General features: G+C 40.6%; 2 protein-coding genes across 2 annotated transcripts; one reads left to right on the top strand and one right to left on the bottom strand.

The window, feature by feature from the left end:
• Positions 1-647: 647 nt before the first annotated feature.
• On the bottom strand, positions 648-12,618 carry ppp2r1bb (protein phosphatase 2, regulatory subunit A, beta b). Its single transcript, XM_070829049.1, has 15 exons — positions 12,493-12,618; positions 11,684-11,774; positions 11,433-11,533; positions 10,954-11,186; positions 10,645-10,792; positions 10,366-10,521; positions 8,861-8,975; positions 8,630-8,700; positions 6,916-7,050; positions 5,270-5,443; positions 5,059-5,119; positions 2,949-3,103; positions 2,682-2,824; positions 2,476-2,567; positions 648-2,350 (listed from the first exon to the last, which is right to left on the bottom strand). The coding sequence occupies exons 1-15, from the start codon at positions 12,568-12,570 to the stop codon at positions 2,334-2,336; spliced, it is 1,770 nt and encodes a 589-aa protein (XP_070685150.1). The 5' UTR covers positions 12,571-12,618; the 3' UTR covers positions 648-2,333.
• A 1,254-nt stretch (positions 12,619-13,872) lies between these two features.
• On the top strand, positions 13,873-15,523 carry med29 (mediator complex subunit 29). The gene is made up of 4 exons (XM_070829557.1): positions 13,873-14,077; positions 14,224-14,282; positions 14,391-14,475; positions 14,970-15,523. The coding sequence occupies exons 1-4, from the start codon at positions 13,883-13,885 to the stop codon at positions 15,195-15,197; spliced, it is 567 nt and encodes a 188-aa protein (XP_070685658.1). The 5' UTR covers positions 13,873-13,882; the 3' UTR covers positions 15,198-15,523.
• The last annotated feature ends 1,176 nt before the right edge of the window (positions 15,524-16,699 follow it).

Here is a 16,699-nt window from a genome sequence, read left to right as displayed (position 1 = left end):
AGCTGTTTTCTGTTGTTTCACATCTTAATGATGTTCAGTCCTTCAGACAGATTCACCTGATACTTCAACTTGACTGCACTTGAACTGAAACTTCATTCAGTACACATGTAAAATTCTTTCAGCACTGAAATTCTGCCATTTCAACTTTTATGAATTACATTTTGACTGGCTCAATTTTTTTTTTTTTTTTAAGCAGATAACCTGTTTCAAAAGCTAAATTTGAGCAGCAAGCCGTTATTTCCTCTAGCTGCTTAAAAAAAATAAAAATAAATAAATTAAATCATTTGATACTTTGTGATTTTGATATTGAAATCAAGCCTTTATTTTCCCAGTGGCAGACAGTTGAAAGCCAGGTTTAGGGGGTGCTGAACTTAACAGTAAAAATTTACTTTATAAGAAAATAAAAGTTGTCCATTTCCACTATAAAGCAAAATTTCTGCTGGTCGTTAAAAAATCATTGTGATTTAATTGGAGTCCTGTTCATGGACACTACATTTCACTGTAAAATCCAGACAAGCCATTACACATTCTAATAAAGTGGCTCATTTGAGATAAACGCCTTTTGCTTTTCACTGCGCAGCAAATTGACAATTACCGAGACAAGGGGGCTTGATGTACTTGAGCAGTAACTAGTTATGAAAGCAGGCTTCACTGGTTCCTTTGTTACTTTATTCAGATCAAGATACAGTAGTACAGCATCCCAACTGTGAAGAGAGTTCAAAATAAAAATAAAAGCACAGTCTTCGTGATACAGGACAATCAACAATCAAGGTTTATTCAAGAACAAAATGAGAGGGGAGGGGTGGTGGAGAAGGGAACAGTGGGAGTAGTTCAGGGAAAGAAAAGTTTCTTTCAACAGACATTTATTCAACCCGCCCATAATCACCCCAGCTCCCCCCAATAATAAAACATTATGCAGCCCTGCGTACACATGCTCCACTCCTCCATCCCACTTTCTCTGAAAGCATGCACTTGTTCTCCATCGCGTAGAGATTTCTAAGCAAGACTCTTGGGTGGCCCTTCACGTTGACTGATGTTACGCCGTTAAATCTCATGTACAGTGGAGGACTAAGCATGGAAACTGGGTGGCTCTAGGACACACGGACTGCCGTGGTTTTGTGAGGCCCACAGCCCAGACAGCTGTAATCAATTTAATTTTACCATCCCATCAATGTCCAAGGACTAAAGTATCCCTTACAGGAAAAGAACAACGTTGTCTCTTTACGGAACAGGACAGGTGAAAACTGTTTACCCAGACATACTAAAAGAAAAAACCACTGCTTATCAAAGTCATTGGCACAAAGATTAAGAGCAATACCGAGAACATATTGCAGAAAATCACGACTATTACTTCCTACCGTAGCACATTAACAAAAACCACCAAGGATTTGGAAGAGGGATAATTATGAGCAACACTTTACGACTGAGCTGGTCCCTGTTACAGTGGGCCGAGGTAATTCATTTGTTTGACCAATTCAATCTGTGTTGCTGCAGAGAACAAGCAGTGCAGAAGAACAGGGTAATCTGGTGGATGCAGTTGGGAAATGACACTATTTGAGATTGATTAGTACATGCAACCATTGAGAGAGTTGATCAGATTACATGCAGTAATGGATACCCCATTATTTCTCTGTCAGAGCTTTGAACAAAACAATCCTGTATAGCATTTAGGAGAGACAACAGGTTCGGTCTGGAGGAAAAAAAAAAAAAAAAAAAAAGGACAGCCTACTAGTCCTGCACAGAGCTTTCAATTACTTCTCTGAAGAGCCACACCAGTGTCTCGGGGAAAGGAGCGCTATCAAAGGGCTGATTTGGGAGGAAGCTCAGCAAAACAAACAGCTTGCTGAACCATCTGCTGTTCAAAGTTTGTGTCTAGCATTAGGAGAAAAGTGCAGAAGCACAGGGAGCTAGCACAGCCCTAGGTGCTAGGTAGCGAACATAGACATGTGGTATGCTGCAATGACTGTGGCTAAAGTACAACAGTGGCCAAGGATGTCAAAGGGAGGAATGTGAAAGGGGTTCTGGTTGGCGATGCCTAGCTAGTACAGTAGCACATTAGTCAGCATGCACCACCTAATGCAATTTCACCACACTTTGCCTTTGTTAAAGCACCCATTTACAGCAAAGAAGAAAGTTACGAAGAAGCCTGTGCTATGCCTGGACATGGTCTACCATTGGACAGTAAAGAAAGAGATAAAGAAAAAGGATAAAACAATTGTTAACAGATTTCTCTATACATTAACCAGTTGTTCCTGAACATCAATAAATATCTTGTAAAAGTGTTTGCGTTGTTGTTTCGGGTGGTTTTCTGGTTCAGCCATGTTGAGTTGGTTTTATGCTAGGGCCAAAACTGTGTAAGAGGGAGAAAACGAGAATAAGATTGTTTTAAAAACTACATTAAGTTTTAAACGCATGTCAAATATGACTCATGTTATTCAAAGTTTATATTCAACGACAGAGGAGAGAAATGCTTACCACTGATAGCCTCCTGGGCAAAGTACTTGACATCCATGTCTGTGTCTGTGGCCAGTTTCTCCAGCACTGGCTTCACTTCTGTTTGAAGGGCACTTTGGGACAAAGACAGATGTTATTAAACAAATCAGAGCTGGCTCTTTAGTTTGTTGACACATTTGTCAATGCGGAGATAAAACATCAGGTGCTGAATTACAAAGACAACATACTTGCTGTCAAGGACGGGGCCAATCTTCTGAAGGGACTTTGCCACATTGAAGCGTACGTTGGCTACCTGGTCATTGGACATCTTGAGGACCACTGGTAGCATCTGCTTAGTGGTGATGTCCTGGCCACACGCCTCTGACAGAGCCTGAGACACAAGTGGGTCACCAAAGATTACAACAGTGAACCAGCATAGTTACAAAAGTGATAAATTAGTAGAGGATGGGAAAAGTGTTAATAGGATGTTAAATGGGAAGATGCCGTTGACTCACATTGATGCAGAATAGAGTAGTCATCCTGTGGAGGTAATTGGGGTCGTTGGCCATGCCCAGCACTTTGGGCACGATGGTGTTCTGAGCCCACTCAGCTCCAAACTTCTCAACCAGCTTCATGAGGTTGCAGGTAGCCGCCTCACGGATGGCGTACACTAGAAAATGACATTGACAACATTCTGTGTGAGTGGTCTGCTTGGGTTATGCATCTTTCCAGGTCCTCATCATAGACTGTATATCTATATATACACAAAATGACAGCAACCCAAAAGTGAAACTAAACATCTTGATCGCCCTCTGATGTGGCTGACTGCAGTAAAGCATCCCCACCCCTCCATGTTAATGGATGGGACATTAAAAAAAAAAATCACAGTAAACGCCAAATACATTCTTCCCAAACTTGATTTGTACTATCTTAGGCAGTTCTTTCATCAGATGTAAGTTCAAGTGTTCATTTTTCTGATGTGTTTGGTTTTAATTGATCTCACCCGTGTCTGGGATATTTTGGCTTAATTTAAGTGGAAGGAAGCGACAACAGTTTTTCATGTACAGTCTACAATCTCCATTTCTCCATCGCCATTGGAGAGGACGTTGTGTGGCACACCATGTAGTCTAAATTCATCCATTCATGATAGAAACATCATACAAAATCTATATAGACTTATCAGTCTATCAAGTACATATAATGGGAGACATATCCAAGTGTCAGTATGATAAAACACCATAAATCCTGGTGTTTTTATGTCAAGGGAAATATAGGGAAAGATGTGGGTGATAGAGTCAGTGAAGGAAAGATTCTGGGTTGATTTCTATAGTCCCGTCTTTCTTTGAAGGGCTTACGTAAGGGTGGCACAGCCCTAACCCCAGCCCCAGCCAAACACACACACGGGAAACTCACACCAGCAGCATTCCAATGATGTAACCCAGCTGGCCCTTTGTCCTCAATAGCGAGCGTGTGTCTCTCTAATTGGAAAACTCCATGTGAAGAGAACACTATATACTCTGACTGAAACATTTACGCAAAAGACAGTGTTCTAGGTTATAAAATGGAGCAGTGTGTGTCGTGTGGCTCTATGGGTACACAGCTCCTCCAGCATTTGCGCTGAGAGACAATCACATACATTCAGTTTAAACTGCTGGATAGAGAGAAAGGCCCAGGGCAAACCTGTTCAGATTAACTCACCCACTCTGTTATTAAACTGTGAATTTAAACTCCATTAAGTATGGTATAGAACCACAGCTTAGTTGGAAGTTGTGGTCTACAATAAGGTTAAACTGCGAAGGTTGGTTTAACTATTCCACGGTGGCAAATTCAGGTTTGAGCAATAACTCGTAAAGACCATTATACTACAGGATATAGTTGTCTTTCATGCTGCTCTGTTCCTCCTCACAGCTAGAGTATACTGTAGGTGTAATCTGAGACAAAAGGGCCTGATTTACAGCCTTCTATTAGCATGAACATGGTGGCAGAGCGCTACAGAAAGCCACATCTCATCCATTCACACAGTCTTTGCTCATCAATATCTTTCCAACAACCACAGGTTCTTTGTTCTGGTAAAAATACAGTATCAGAGAGGAGATATTAAGAGACCTGTGTGCCAACAGTGACAAGCACAGTGACGCTCTGACGTGGAAAAATAAGACAGAAAAACATAAGAGAAGCCGTGTGTCAAATACAATAGACAACTAAAGCAACTGCACCTACATGTGTAATTGATAATAAGCAGATGTAGCACAGGTCGTATAAGAGATCATTAAAAATAAAAAAAAAAGGGGGGCTAGTAGATTAAGAAGTCACAGGTTACTGAAGAGTACCAAATGTCAAAGCAAATAAAAGCCACAGTTAGAAAATGTGTGAAAGAGGGATGTGGGGTGATTTTTGGGAGGTTATTGTGTTGTAAGAACATAAATAAAACAAGAAGGCACAAACAATATTTGGGACTAAATTTGCATTCACAGAATAAAAGAATATCGCTGCTTATGTAAGCGTCACTGTTTAAACCACCACTTACAAATAACAACACTATTCCATGGCAAGCCACACTGCATGCATCCTATGAGTTCAATTTGTTAATATCTAACATCTTAAGAAAAACTTTGAGTGCCTTACCGTGGTCAATAAGCCAGGCCATGCAGAGGGTGTTGAGCTTCTCGTCGAAGAACTCCACCCCCTGGGAAAACATGAAGACTTTCCTGCATCAGACCTGATTAAGTTTGTCTGCACATTTCTAACACTTCTGGTTCTACGCATGGTACCAATTACAAAAGACCTTTAAAACATTTTATATGCGTTTCAGCTGTGTTGCTAGACTATTACTCACCAGCTGTCCTGCCAACAGGGGCATGTACTCTATGATGGCCAGGCGGACCCTCCACTTCGCATCCTCTGCCAGCTCTACAATGGCTGGCAGCAGTGACTGGGAGAGCTGACGGATGCCAATCACCTCGTTCACACAGTCCAGGTTGGAGATGATGTTGAGACGCACCTCAGGGCACTGTGACAGACACATAATTAAGAGGAGATGTCACACTTATGGCAGCAGCACACCTTCCTCACAAGATATTAGACAAATCATATTTATCTCATGAGCCTGTTATAATTCAGTAAAATAAACCCTTTTAGCCTAATATTTAACAACTATAGCGCTGTTCTTTTTTTTTTTTTACTACAAAGCACAAATTTCTTGGCTCTGGCTGAGCCAGGCCACTTTAGTCACTCTAAACAAAACAGACTTCCAAGTAGTTTTGTCGAGAATAATGTAACCCAGGTTTATATCTGAGCCTTAAATGGAGATCTGCTTTAGTTCTAATGTGGACAGGATATTAACAACTAGAGCAGCTAAACTTTTCATCCTAATACTCACACAAACACCAGAAGCCCTGAACTGCACAATGATTTTACGCTCTCAGTCGGGCCAGTTAACTAAGAAAGAGCAGAGTAGCAGCCACATAAGGTGCAGTGACAATCTGAAATGAATGAATGACATGTCTGCAGAACATTTTCCATCTTGCTCCCTTTAAAACAGTCCTCAGACAGATGCACCTTGGATTATTGAAATTTAGAAGTCAAAGCTGTCAGTTCGGTCTATAATCTAATTAGACACTCTTGGTCTTGTGTTTGAGGAAAATTAGGCCATCTTTAAATAGGAATAAGGAAAGCGGTGGAAGTAGTGACAACCTCAAGCCTTCTAAAACATTTACATACTTTGTGTGTAACCTGTCACACTCATGTCTGATCTCACTATGCAAATTAAGCAAATGAAAATGTATTCACTGGACAACGTGTGACTGGGCCATCATTGTTCTAGATAAACCTGTTACGTTAGAGGAGGAATTGCAAAGGCATAAGTCAGCTAAAACCCAGGCAGTCCAATGCAACTTCATAAAGACTCATAAAACACATTGTTCAACAACTGGCTACTGTAAAAGTTACACTAACAAATTATGTCCAAAAGTCACAAAACTAAATAAAATGCAGAGCAGACTGATGGATGAAGGATGCATCATTAAAAAAAAAAAAAAAAAAGGTCTGTGCTACATGACCAGCTGGAGCGATAGCCTTGCGTAACCTACTTTAGGCAGTAAATAGATACATTTACTACTATACATACAGCCAAAATGCATCAAGCAATCATTTTGTTGCAATGTGTCCAGCTTTTCATTACGCCTCCCACTAGTCACAGTAATTCAGTCTTCTAATTGTAACGTCTCAGTCTGGCTGCCAACTGCATGAATCATCCTCCTATCCAGTCAGGTGGCGACCAGGTGCATCTGGTGGCTGCAGCTAAATGGCCTTACCCTGTCTCAGATGTGCTCATTACTAAAGGCCAAAGAAGATGGCTGCTTCACACAACGCTTTTGTTGTGAATGTTGCCAAACTAAGCACTTCCCTGAGGGTTTCCAAAGCCAGCTGTGTAAAATATAAAATAATCTAGGGCCCTTGATTACAAGTCTGCATTTCCTTTACCTCGTCCTTGAGCTGAGCCAGGAAGAGAGGCAGTAAATGCTCTATTGTGTTGTCCTTGCCCAGAATGGTCGAAAGGCCCATAATGACTGAGGCCAGGGCTGACTTCACATGCTGGTTGGTGTCTGAAACAAGTTCCTGGTTAGAGACAGGACACACAGGAGACAGAGAGATCAGCACAAACAAATAGTTAAGATAGAAAGTATGTAAATAAAAATCAAGACTACTGCTAAGGGTCATATTCACAACACTCTACAAACAGGGAGGCTATAATCGTGTTGAGTGTAAATACATAGCAAAGTGGACTTAGTACTAGTGCAGACAAACATCATCATCAGTTAACTGCTGTAGGTGGAATAACTTATAATATGACAGACAGTGTAACATATAAACACTCATGTTGAACAATTAAATCACACATAACTTAAGAACCAATATCACACTGAGGCTTTTTGAAGAAAGTCGACAAATACTAAAAAAACTGTTTGACGTTTGAAGACATACTCAATCTAAGCAGATCATCTACCCTATAACGTGACCTACGTCAAGTGCATGAACTGCAAATCATATGTTGATGACATTTTACAGCTTCCTGAGGTTGTGTGTCACGTTGTTGCTACCTGTATAGCTTTGTTCTGCTGTTGATAGGACAAGCAAAATGAGGGACAGTTTTATACCTTTTACAAACAATTGTCTATAGGTCCAAAAACTTCACTGCATGTCTACCTGTGCTGCCACTACCATTAGTGGATTAAAAAAATAAAGTCAACTGGCAATGATGTAAGTGTCAGTATGACTATGGCTGAACTGGTGTTTAACTAAAAAAAACAACAGTGCCACCTGCTGTTCAAAATCTGACCATTAACTGGTACTCAGACACAATGTCTTACTCGCTGTCTTTTTTAACTGCCCCACATAACATGCCCCCTTTATTGTCAAAGACAGTTAGTGGGCATCCTTTGATATCTTGAGTCCTGCTGTCTCTACAGGTTGTAGTCAGACCACCTCTCCTTTTCTTTAGCATGTGAATGCTTTGTACTTAAATATGTTATATGGTTTACTCTGATCAAGCAAACAGAGCATGAATCTAGTGCAGTGAAAATATTTCTGTTCCTGAAAAATTGCCAGTCGGCTGTTTCATTCAAGATTGTGTTAAAGAATTTGTATTTACAACTTGGTTCATATTTTCATAGTTCTGCCAGTTAACATGCTGTTAACATTTTACTCAACTGCAAAGATCTGGTGGAAAATCTAGTTAGGCAAGCAATATATAGCTTGTAAACAGCAGCAAACAGAAGCTTTCTGGTTAACCTTTAACCTACTGTACTTACGTCATGAGCACACGTTTTTCTGTACAGCTGACAGTTGCATAATAGACATTATTGTGTACACATTCAGTTTTATCCTCTATATGAACAGTTCACGCCAGTTGGTTAAAAATCACTTGTGTCACATGTCCTAACGGACTCATCACCACACTTGAGGCTGTTAATAAATAAAGAAGGAATAATGGTTAACATAAAAAAAAGGAAACTGAAATGGACGTCACAGCACCACAACTGCACAAACACTTGGGGGAAGGACTATAAAAAGATGAGCCTCTAGTCCTTTCCCATGCCTAATAACTCATAGCAAATCAAAGTGTTTTTTGTTCAGTTGCGATGTGAAGCACCAGAGAAATCTCACAATGTGGCAGACAGAAAGGTTTATTTTTTACCTTGACACAGGGAAGAATGTGAGTCATGATGATTTGCTCACGACTGTCCTCTGGGAGGTTCTCACAGAACTCTAATGAAAAGAAGAAGAGTACATCTTCATTAAACTATGGAACAGACTGGACAAGGAGCTGAAACAAGCTGTTCCATTTCACTGATGCAATTCATCTTTGCAGAAAGCCTCCCTCAGACATTAAGGCTTTAATCAATTAAACCTGTCTTCACATACTGACCTTTGACTTTGTTGGCTGCGGCAGCACGGACCTCAGCTTCACAGTCTTTCAGAAGATTCTGGAAGGCCGGGACCAGGTCGTTCTTGGTGATCTCAGGCCCCACCGCTTTCTGGAGCTACATTCAGAGAGAAATCAACTCGTATCAATATCCAATCGAGCGTGTGGGGAAAACATCCACAAAAAGACATTATGGATTTTGATGATTTATAAAGAATTAAGATTAAAAAGGGAGATAACAGGTGACATAACCGTGACTACTTAACTAATGTCTAAAATGTTTTCTCCTGAATCAAATACAATTGGTTCAGTTTGTTATAAAACGAATCATGAAAAAAACACTTGTTTTGACAAGGTGGATGTGTGAGGTATTGTATGGGGTTAATATTAAAAATAATAATTACGAACCTTTTTCAAGTCTAATTTTCAAATGTTTAGGTTGTCATAACATTTATTTAAAAACAATTCTCTATCAATAAGCACACACAGAAACGTCAGCTATTAATCCAACTTCACATTCAAAAGCCTTAAATTCATTTTAACAGCCTGGTTAAACATTGAGTAAAAAAAACCCTTGTGAAAATACTCTACGCCAACATTAAATGGATTACTTTGCCATATGAAGACCCTGTTACCAATCCTTTTTTGGTGGAAGATAATACAAAGTGATTTCACTGCTTCAACTTAGTTGAGATTTAACCATTTAAAAATTTGTTTTTGGTAGAACCCACAGTAAGATGACAAATTAACACATACAGCTCTGTGGATCCAGGTAAGTGATGGGTGTGCAACATGTTTTGCCCAACAAAACACATTATAAAAGGAATGAGACTCAGTAAAGCCAACTCTGTCAATGGTGAAAAATTTGTCTTATTTACATGTAAGCTGGCAAGGTAGTACATTCAAAATTCACATGGGGTTTGCTGAGTTGTGACAGTGTGCAAAGCCAGAAACATCACTTGAGATTGTACAGTAATAGCCCAGCAGCTGATTGTCAAACTATAGGTGCAATCTGAAAAAACAACAACCTTTGCATGCAGGAGACTGTTGATTGATGTGCATCAGTGAATACAAGTTTAATTCTATTTATAAGGGTCTACAAGTGTAATTTGACATAATTATTAAACCACTGAATTACATACAGTTGGTACCAAATAAAATGAAATGTCAGCTTTAGTTTATCACACTCCCACATATGTATGTGCATGCCCCCAATGTTTCTAGCTCTATGAAACCGTACCCCTATTCTGGAGTAAAATGAGCACGATTTCAAACATAATTTTGTCTCTGACTGGGAGTGCCCCAGAAAATATAAATCATGACATTAAGTCTCGTTTGCAATGAGCAGACATCAGTAGTTTAAGCTAAATGGTTCTCGGGAACTGGACACCTGAAAAGGGTAGCAACAAAGATGACTTGATTCTCAGCTATCAACTTTTGCAGACTATCCATTTTACCAGAATTACAGCAGGGGGGGAAGAAGAGAAGGAAAGAGTTTGGCTGCTTACCTCAGAGAACTTGTCAGCTACCATGTAGCGGACCCTCCAGGATTTGTCTTCTGCAGCCTGGCGAAGGGTTGGCATCACCAGGGTCTCCAGGTCCTCCTGAGGCAGCAGAGTTGCAATGCTGACACAAGCCTCCACTGCAAGCAGCCGCACGGAGTCCTGATGGAGAAAGGTAATGGATCAGTTAGGCACCCATCACTGGGTGTAGCAGCCAAATAGACAAAGAAGGGACTGCAGAAAAAGAAGAGTGCAGCAGCAATTTAGATTGAGAAGAAATCATACCTGCTCATCAGAAGCCAGGGCAGTGAAGAGGGAAATTATGTCACTTTTTACATAATCAAGCTCCAGGACTTTAGCAAACTCTCCCAGTTTAGATGCTGCAGCACGACGCACCATGGGAGTGTCATCTGAGCACAAGGTGCGAAAATGCCTAAAGACAACCACAAAGACATTTTATCAGAAACAAATCCAACTGCAGAACTTAACGTGGTTAAAACCCCAAAACAATGTCATGTCATATATAATGGACATATGTGCAAGTAAGAATTTAGAGCACTCTATAGTGTTTCCCTTTGTTAAGAAGCCACTTACTGACGGATCTCAGCCTTGACAGTACTGGAGACACGGGGATAACAGACGCTAAAGAGGCCACAAGCAGATGTGCGAGAAGTGAACCAGTCACCGCTGGCCAGCCGCTTGACCAAAGGCTCAAAATGGACTTCCAAGTCAACTGGAGAGTGCTCCTGAGAGATCTTCCGCAGAGACTCCACAGCTTTATCTCTGACTACAGTCTCCTCTACTGTAGCAAGGCTCTCCAGAGGAGGCTGTGTATCAAGGAAGAATATGGTTGGATAATATTCACATTCAAATACTGACTTTTGGTTTTAAGAAAGCAGATGTAATACACACAAATTTAACAGAATACTTAATCCCTAAATAGATTATGAAACAATATGCTGGTTTCAGGTAATCATTGCATTGGCTTCCAATGCTTTATGTCTCTACTCAAACACAAGGGAAGATCTGAATCCTAGTAAACATTTATTTCAATCAACTCTCCAGTGACTTACCAGGAGACAGTGGACGTACTCTGGCCCTCCAACCAACATAGTGAAATTGCCAAGCTGCTCAGCCAAGGCCAAGAGCACCTCATCTTCATCATAGATGGTGTCTAAAGGATTTGCAGGAAGACTTGTGAGCATGTATATATATTCATGTTTGAAAATATCACATTGTAACTCCCTTTCAAGACAACACAGAGGCAATAACTTCGGTGTCAAACATCAGGTGACTTTATGGGTTAGGCGATTAACTTTATTACCTGTGAGGAAGGGAAGGAGTTCGGTGCGAGTCCTCTCAACACCAAGGGCCAGCGCAATAGTGGACAGCTTCTTGATGCTGTTCAGCCGTAACTGTGCGTTGAATGGACACAAAAACAAATGAAGTACATTTATCAACGAGTGTCAATGCATTATCAACAAGTGTCAATGCATTACCTTAAGCCTAACTATACCCAGCTAGCCCAGGTGGAGTTTGCCAGATTAAGCATTTCTCTGACGATCTTGGCTGCAGTCCGCGTCTTCGCCGTGACGAGCTACGCTAACGTTTCGCAGCGTTTCAAAGGGCGGTGAACTAAGACAGCCGAATCGAAATGCTAGCAATACATTCATTGTAAGGCAATAATCCAGTTAAAAACAACGAGCTCTGCCCACTGCGGCCTTGGACACCCTCCTGTTGTGATAGCTAACTTTAAGGATATTAGCTACCGTTGCCATTCTGCTGATCACCGGCGATGCGATGTTAGCGCTAGCGGCTAAACCAGTGACCTGGTTAGCTTGTCTCACCCAATACTTCCTATCTATACATTTCAGTTGATATGAGCACCGACCGACCAAATAAATTACATTAACCGTCACGCCAAATTAACAATTAACGCCGTAAATCTTGACAGCAAACCAGCAACATTGGCGGACCTGGGTGCGCCCGGTAGGCCTTAACCGGGAACGCTAGCTAGCATCTGTGCTAGTTAGCTAGCTGGTAATCAGATGCCCGGTTGGGAAATACGCCAAAACGGTTTAATTTAGCCATACAATACAAAATGACGATTAAAATCCAAGTTGGAGTCACTACCTGAACGTCCTCATTTCGCAGCTCGTCAATGAGAACGGCGATAGGGTAGAGAGAGTCGTCTCCATCAGCTCCTGCCATTTTGGATTCTGTTGCAGTTACCGAATGGCGCTGTTGTGCTGCACTACGGGGTTTCTGCCAGAGAGCAGCCGCTGCAGGGCCCTCCCTCCTCCTGCTGCTGCCTTTAAAAACAAGCCCAACAAACACTGTTCTACTTATCCACCTCTACTCTTTCTGCTTTGATTCTGTGACTATCAGAGGTCTTATTTATGTGCTTTTGTAAATATGAAATAAAAGTTTTTAACCCCTTTCAAAGCCATATGTAACATTTAATAGAAGGGAGGAGTTAGTGACCATCCTATTAGATAACAGCTATCATAAGGATCACAAAGAGCATAATAATAATAATAATAATAATAATAATAGATAATTAAGGTCACCCAATGCTTACATAAATAGAATTCTTTAACAGCCTGAACATATTTTTTTAAATTGTATATTACACCAAAACATGTTTACACCCAAATAACGAGCTTTCAGAGAGTGTAGTTTTATTCAATAACTAAACCTAAATTCAGATGCAAGTTTGATCCTACACGTTCCATCAACTGTAGTAGTGCTAGTGTAGCTAGAAAGAGAAATGTAAGATTTTATCTGATTGAAATGCCTTCTTGATGTTTGATTTAGCGTAGATGACTAGAATATTTCTAATTAATAAAAATCATACAAATAAAAAGATATAAGATACAAATAAAAAGATATAACTGACTGGATAAAATTAAGACAGCTTTATTCTAGGCCTAATTGCAATAAATTGTACAAAGACAAGTGGTCTCCACCATCACTTTAGTGTGGTTATTTTCTGTGTAACTGTCTCCAAACCTGCTGTTATTATGATGACTATTAAATAAACTAAAAATAAACTGTCCGTACTAACACTGAGGTCAACGCTCAGTTTTGAAACTTCAGCTTGTCTCACGTCCATTACTGGGGGAAATCAGATAACACTCTTGTAGACTTTAATGTAAAATAGTGGTAAAAACAAACAAACAAAAAAACGCATTTCTTCCTTTCTCTTGCCACCAGTGCTTAGTGCCAGACAAAGATGTCCTGCAATAGTTAATTATGTACATAAGGATCACAGCACTGAGTGAAAAGTTCAGCTGAAGACTCCACTAATTGTGGATCCAAACAGCTATAAACTAGATCGACAACACGTCTCTGGTCACCACGTGTCCTGTTGAAGGAGAGCGATCCTCTGTCCCACACAGACGTAACAGCCTCCACACTTACACAAGCCAATTTAAATCAATAACAGAAACACCTTTATTTTGAAAAAGGTCGAACCGGATGTTTTACTCCTCTTCCGGGCCTTTCGTCATAGCCGGCCAAGATGGCGTCTCAGCAGCAGCAGCACCAGCAGCCGCAGCCCGGTGGGCCAATGTCTCAGCCCGGACTACAGCAGCCCACTTCATTACAACAACAACAACAACAACAACAACAACAGCAGCAGTTGAGTCAACAGCAAGACTTTGACCCAGTCCACAGATTTAAGATGCTTATTCCTCAGCTGAAGGAGAGTTTACAGGTAACAATGTCGCCGCATCGACACCTGGTCACAGTAGCTAAAGTTGCTTTAACGAGTTCGTAGTAGAAACACATTAACGTTGTTGTAATTTAATTTAAAGACTTGTAGAAATGTGATTTAAACGTGCTGCTTTTCCATGTTTTAAGAATGTAATGAAGATTGCATCCCTGAATCTGGCCCATAACACGTCCATTGACAACGGCATGTAAGTTGGCTGGTTGGGGCGAACATAACAACAATGGTCCTGAATGAAGATGTTTGTGACAGCCACTCTTCTGTTTATTAAATGTCTCTGTTGTTTCTTCTGGTTTAGCAAAAGCAGTGACACCTCTGTTCAGCGCTTTGACAAAAGCCTGGAGGAGTTTTACGCCCTTTGCGATCAACTGGAGCTGTGTTTGGTAAGACTTGAACGCAACACGAAACCAAATAGGACCAGGGCTAACATGTCTTTTTATTGGATATAAGCGTTCATTGATCACCACAGCTGATATTAATAAAGGTCACTCCCTTAATTTTATTTCTATATTTGGTGTATTGATTCTAATTTCTTTATGATATTTTATTGAAATTATGTGAAATTAAGGTCTTTTACTCTTATATAACATTTAACAGAAGGTAGGATATGAGAAAATGAACTGCCAGCCCGCCTCACAAGGAGCATTTACCTGATTTCTAACTTTGTCTGGGCAGGTTTGTCAAATATGGAAAAGCTATTTAATGACTCAGGGTGAATAGAGCATTGCAAAACACATGATTGATGTAGGCATCTCCATTCGCTGTCCAGTTGTTCAAATGTTGATTGAGAGGCTTTTCCACCGTGTCATCTACTGTATCTGCTGTATCTTCACTAAAAATGTGCCACCCAAAGTCATTTCTTCTGTCCCCTGTGTAGCGGCTGGCCTATGAGTGCCTCTCTCAGAGCATTGACAGCGCCAAACATTCACCCAACCTGGTCCCGACAGCCACCAAGCCGGACACAGTGCAGACAGAGTCCATGTCTTATGCCCAGTACCTCGGCATGATCAAGTCTCAGATTTCCTGTGCCAAAGACATCCACAATGCTTTGCTGGAGTGCTCCAAGAAGATCGCAGGAAAGGTACAGCCTCAGGGAATCATGTAGGCCTGGACCTGGCCATCCCAACTCCTTCATCATCAGGTGACATTTTTGAGAAGAATGGTGGATTTCATATCTTGCGCTGTCCCATATTCAGATCAGTTTTACACTAGATTGATCAAGATGCTCTTTCATTTGTCAAGATCCTGTATATTTGGTTACGATTTCTCTTTAGTAAGTTATGTTTCTTGTAAAAGCTGTGTAAATACTCCTGACAATAAGTCATGTTCTAAGACAACCAGCAGGTGGTGGCAGAGTTGTAACTGCTGACTCGATATTCACAAGTGTTTTGTAGCTTATTTGTATTAAATATTAAAACCTTTCTACTATTAGTAATGTTTTCTCATTATTCATGATGCACAAAGGAAGACCTGCGTGTGGGGGAAAACGTCTTTGAATGATGATGAGGAGGATGTAATGATGAGCAAAAGCCCATCAGCTGTGGATGCGGGCGCTGTAGTGATAATTAAATATGTGGGAAGATTATAAAAGAAAAATCTGCCGCTGAATTTTCTAACAGTCCAAGGAATTACTTGTTAGACTGTGCAGATGGAGAGCCACGCATTTCAAGTTTAATTTTATCTGATTTGTCTGAATTAAATTTTTAAATACTTTTTAACAGTAGAAGTAGTCAAAGGAGAAGAAAATGTCAGACTGAAAATCTACAGAGGCAGAATAAAAAGTGCCTTTTGTCCTTGGAGGATCGTCTAAAAGAAGTATCCAATTTAACTCCTATTGACGCAGTAGTGTTGATACAGTGGGATTTAAAAGAGCAAGTGCAATCCTTTTATTAGATTTATATATTTATGAAAGTCTCTGTACAAGTTTTAATTATTCTTTTTTTCCATGAATGACCTCTTTGTATCAGTATGCTTCCTCTTTTCAACACCCCAAAAAGCTCTTGAATGGTTCATCTTCTACGTTACATGAATATATCAAGGAGACAGGAAACTAGGGCTGTCCCCAAATCAGTACAAGCCAAAAAGTGCAGTGGTACAATTGACAAACTGTCAGTCGATTTGGGATCTTCTCAACCGATGAATCAAATGGATTTTTAGGGGGCAGCCCTACAGGAAACATAACACTACACTCACACGTTCTGCTCTTTATTCCTGAACTCAGTGAGGACTCTGCTTACACTACATGCTACATGTTGGTCAGAGGCTCCTTGTTGCCTTCCTATCTGTACGTTAGAGCAAAGGGATTAATGAAGTGTGATAGAAAGCACATGAGCCTGGTGGGCCTGCAGCTGTGTTACATCTCAGACCAATCTGAGCTACTGACAAGTGCTTAGATCCAAAAATACTTCCCTGGGTCACTACCAAACAGGCACAGCGAGAGGTTCACGGCAATACACGCACTCACAGACCCTCGGCAGGACCACAGTACAGGACCACTACAAACAGAGACAGTTGATTGTTCACAGTTATTTAAGATTCCAGTCAGTAAATATGAAGGTGAAACTGGTTTGGGACTCATTTAAAAAAAAAAAAAGCACCAGATTAATC

This window comes from Pempheris klunzingeri, chromosome 4 (assembly GCF_042242105.1).
Source record: "Pempheris klunzingeri isolate RE-2024b chromosome 4, fPemKlu1.hap1, whole genome shotgun sequence".
NCBI lineage: Eukaryota > Metazoa > Chordata > Actinopteri > Acropomatiformes > Pempheridae > Pempheris > Pempheris klunzingeri.
Note: the sequence above shows the minus strand (reverse complement) of the source record. Positions and strands in the feature narration are given on the sequence as shown.

What these genes read in the sequence shown, in the direction of transcription:
- ppp2r1bb (XM_070829049.1), bottom strand. Translation starts at nt 12,570, where the DNA reads ATGGCAGGAGCTGATGGAGACGACTCTCTCTACCCTATCGCCGTTCTC. An exon ending in GTCAAGGCTGAGATCCGTCA is followed by an intron (nt 10,793 to 10,953) that starts GTAAGTGGCTTC and finishes GGTTGTCTTTAG; the next exon opens with GCATTTTCGCACCTTGTGCT. An exon ending in TAGCTGACAAGTTCTCTGAG is followed by an intron (nt 8,976 to 10,365) that starts GTAAGCAGCCAA and finishes CTCTGAATGTAG; the next exon opens with CTCCAGAAAGCGGTGGGGCC.
- med29 (XM_070829557.1), top strand. Translation starts at nt 13,883, where the DNA reads ATGGCGTCTCAGCAGCAGCAGCACCAGCAGCCGCAGCCCGGTGGGCCA. An exon ending in ACGTCCATTGACAACGGCAT is followed by an intron (nt 14,283 to 14,390) that starts GTAAGTTGGCTG and finishes CTTCTGGTTTAG; the next exon opens with CAAAAGCAGTGACACCTCTG. An exon ending in ATCAACTGGAGCTGTGTTTG is followed by an intron (nt 14,476 to 14,969) that starts GTAAGACTTGAA and finishes TCCCCTGTGTAG; the next exon opens with CGGCTGGCCTATGAGTGCCT.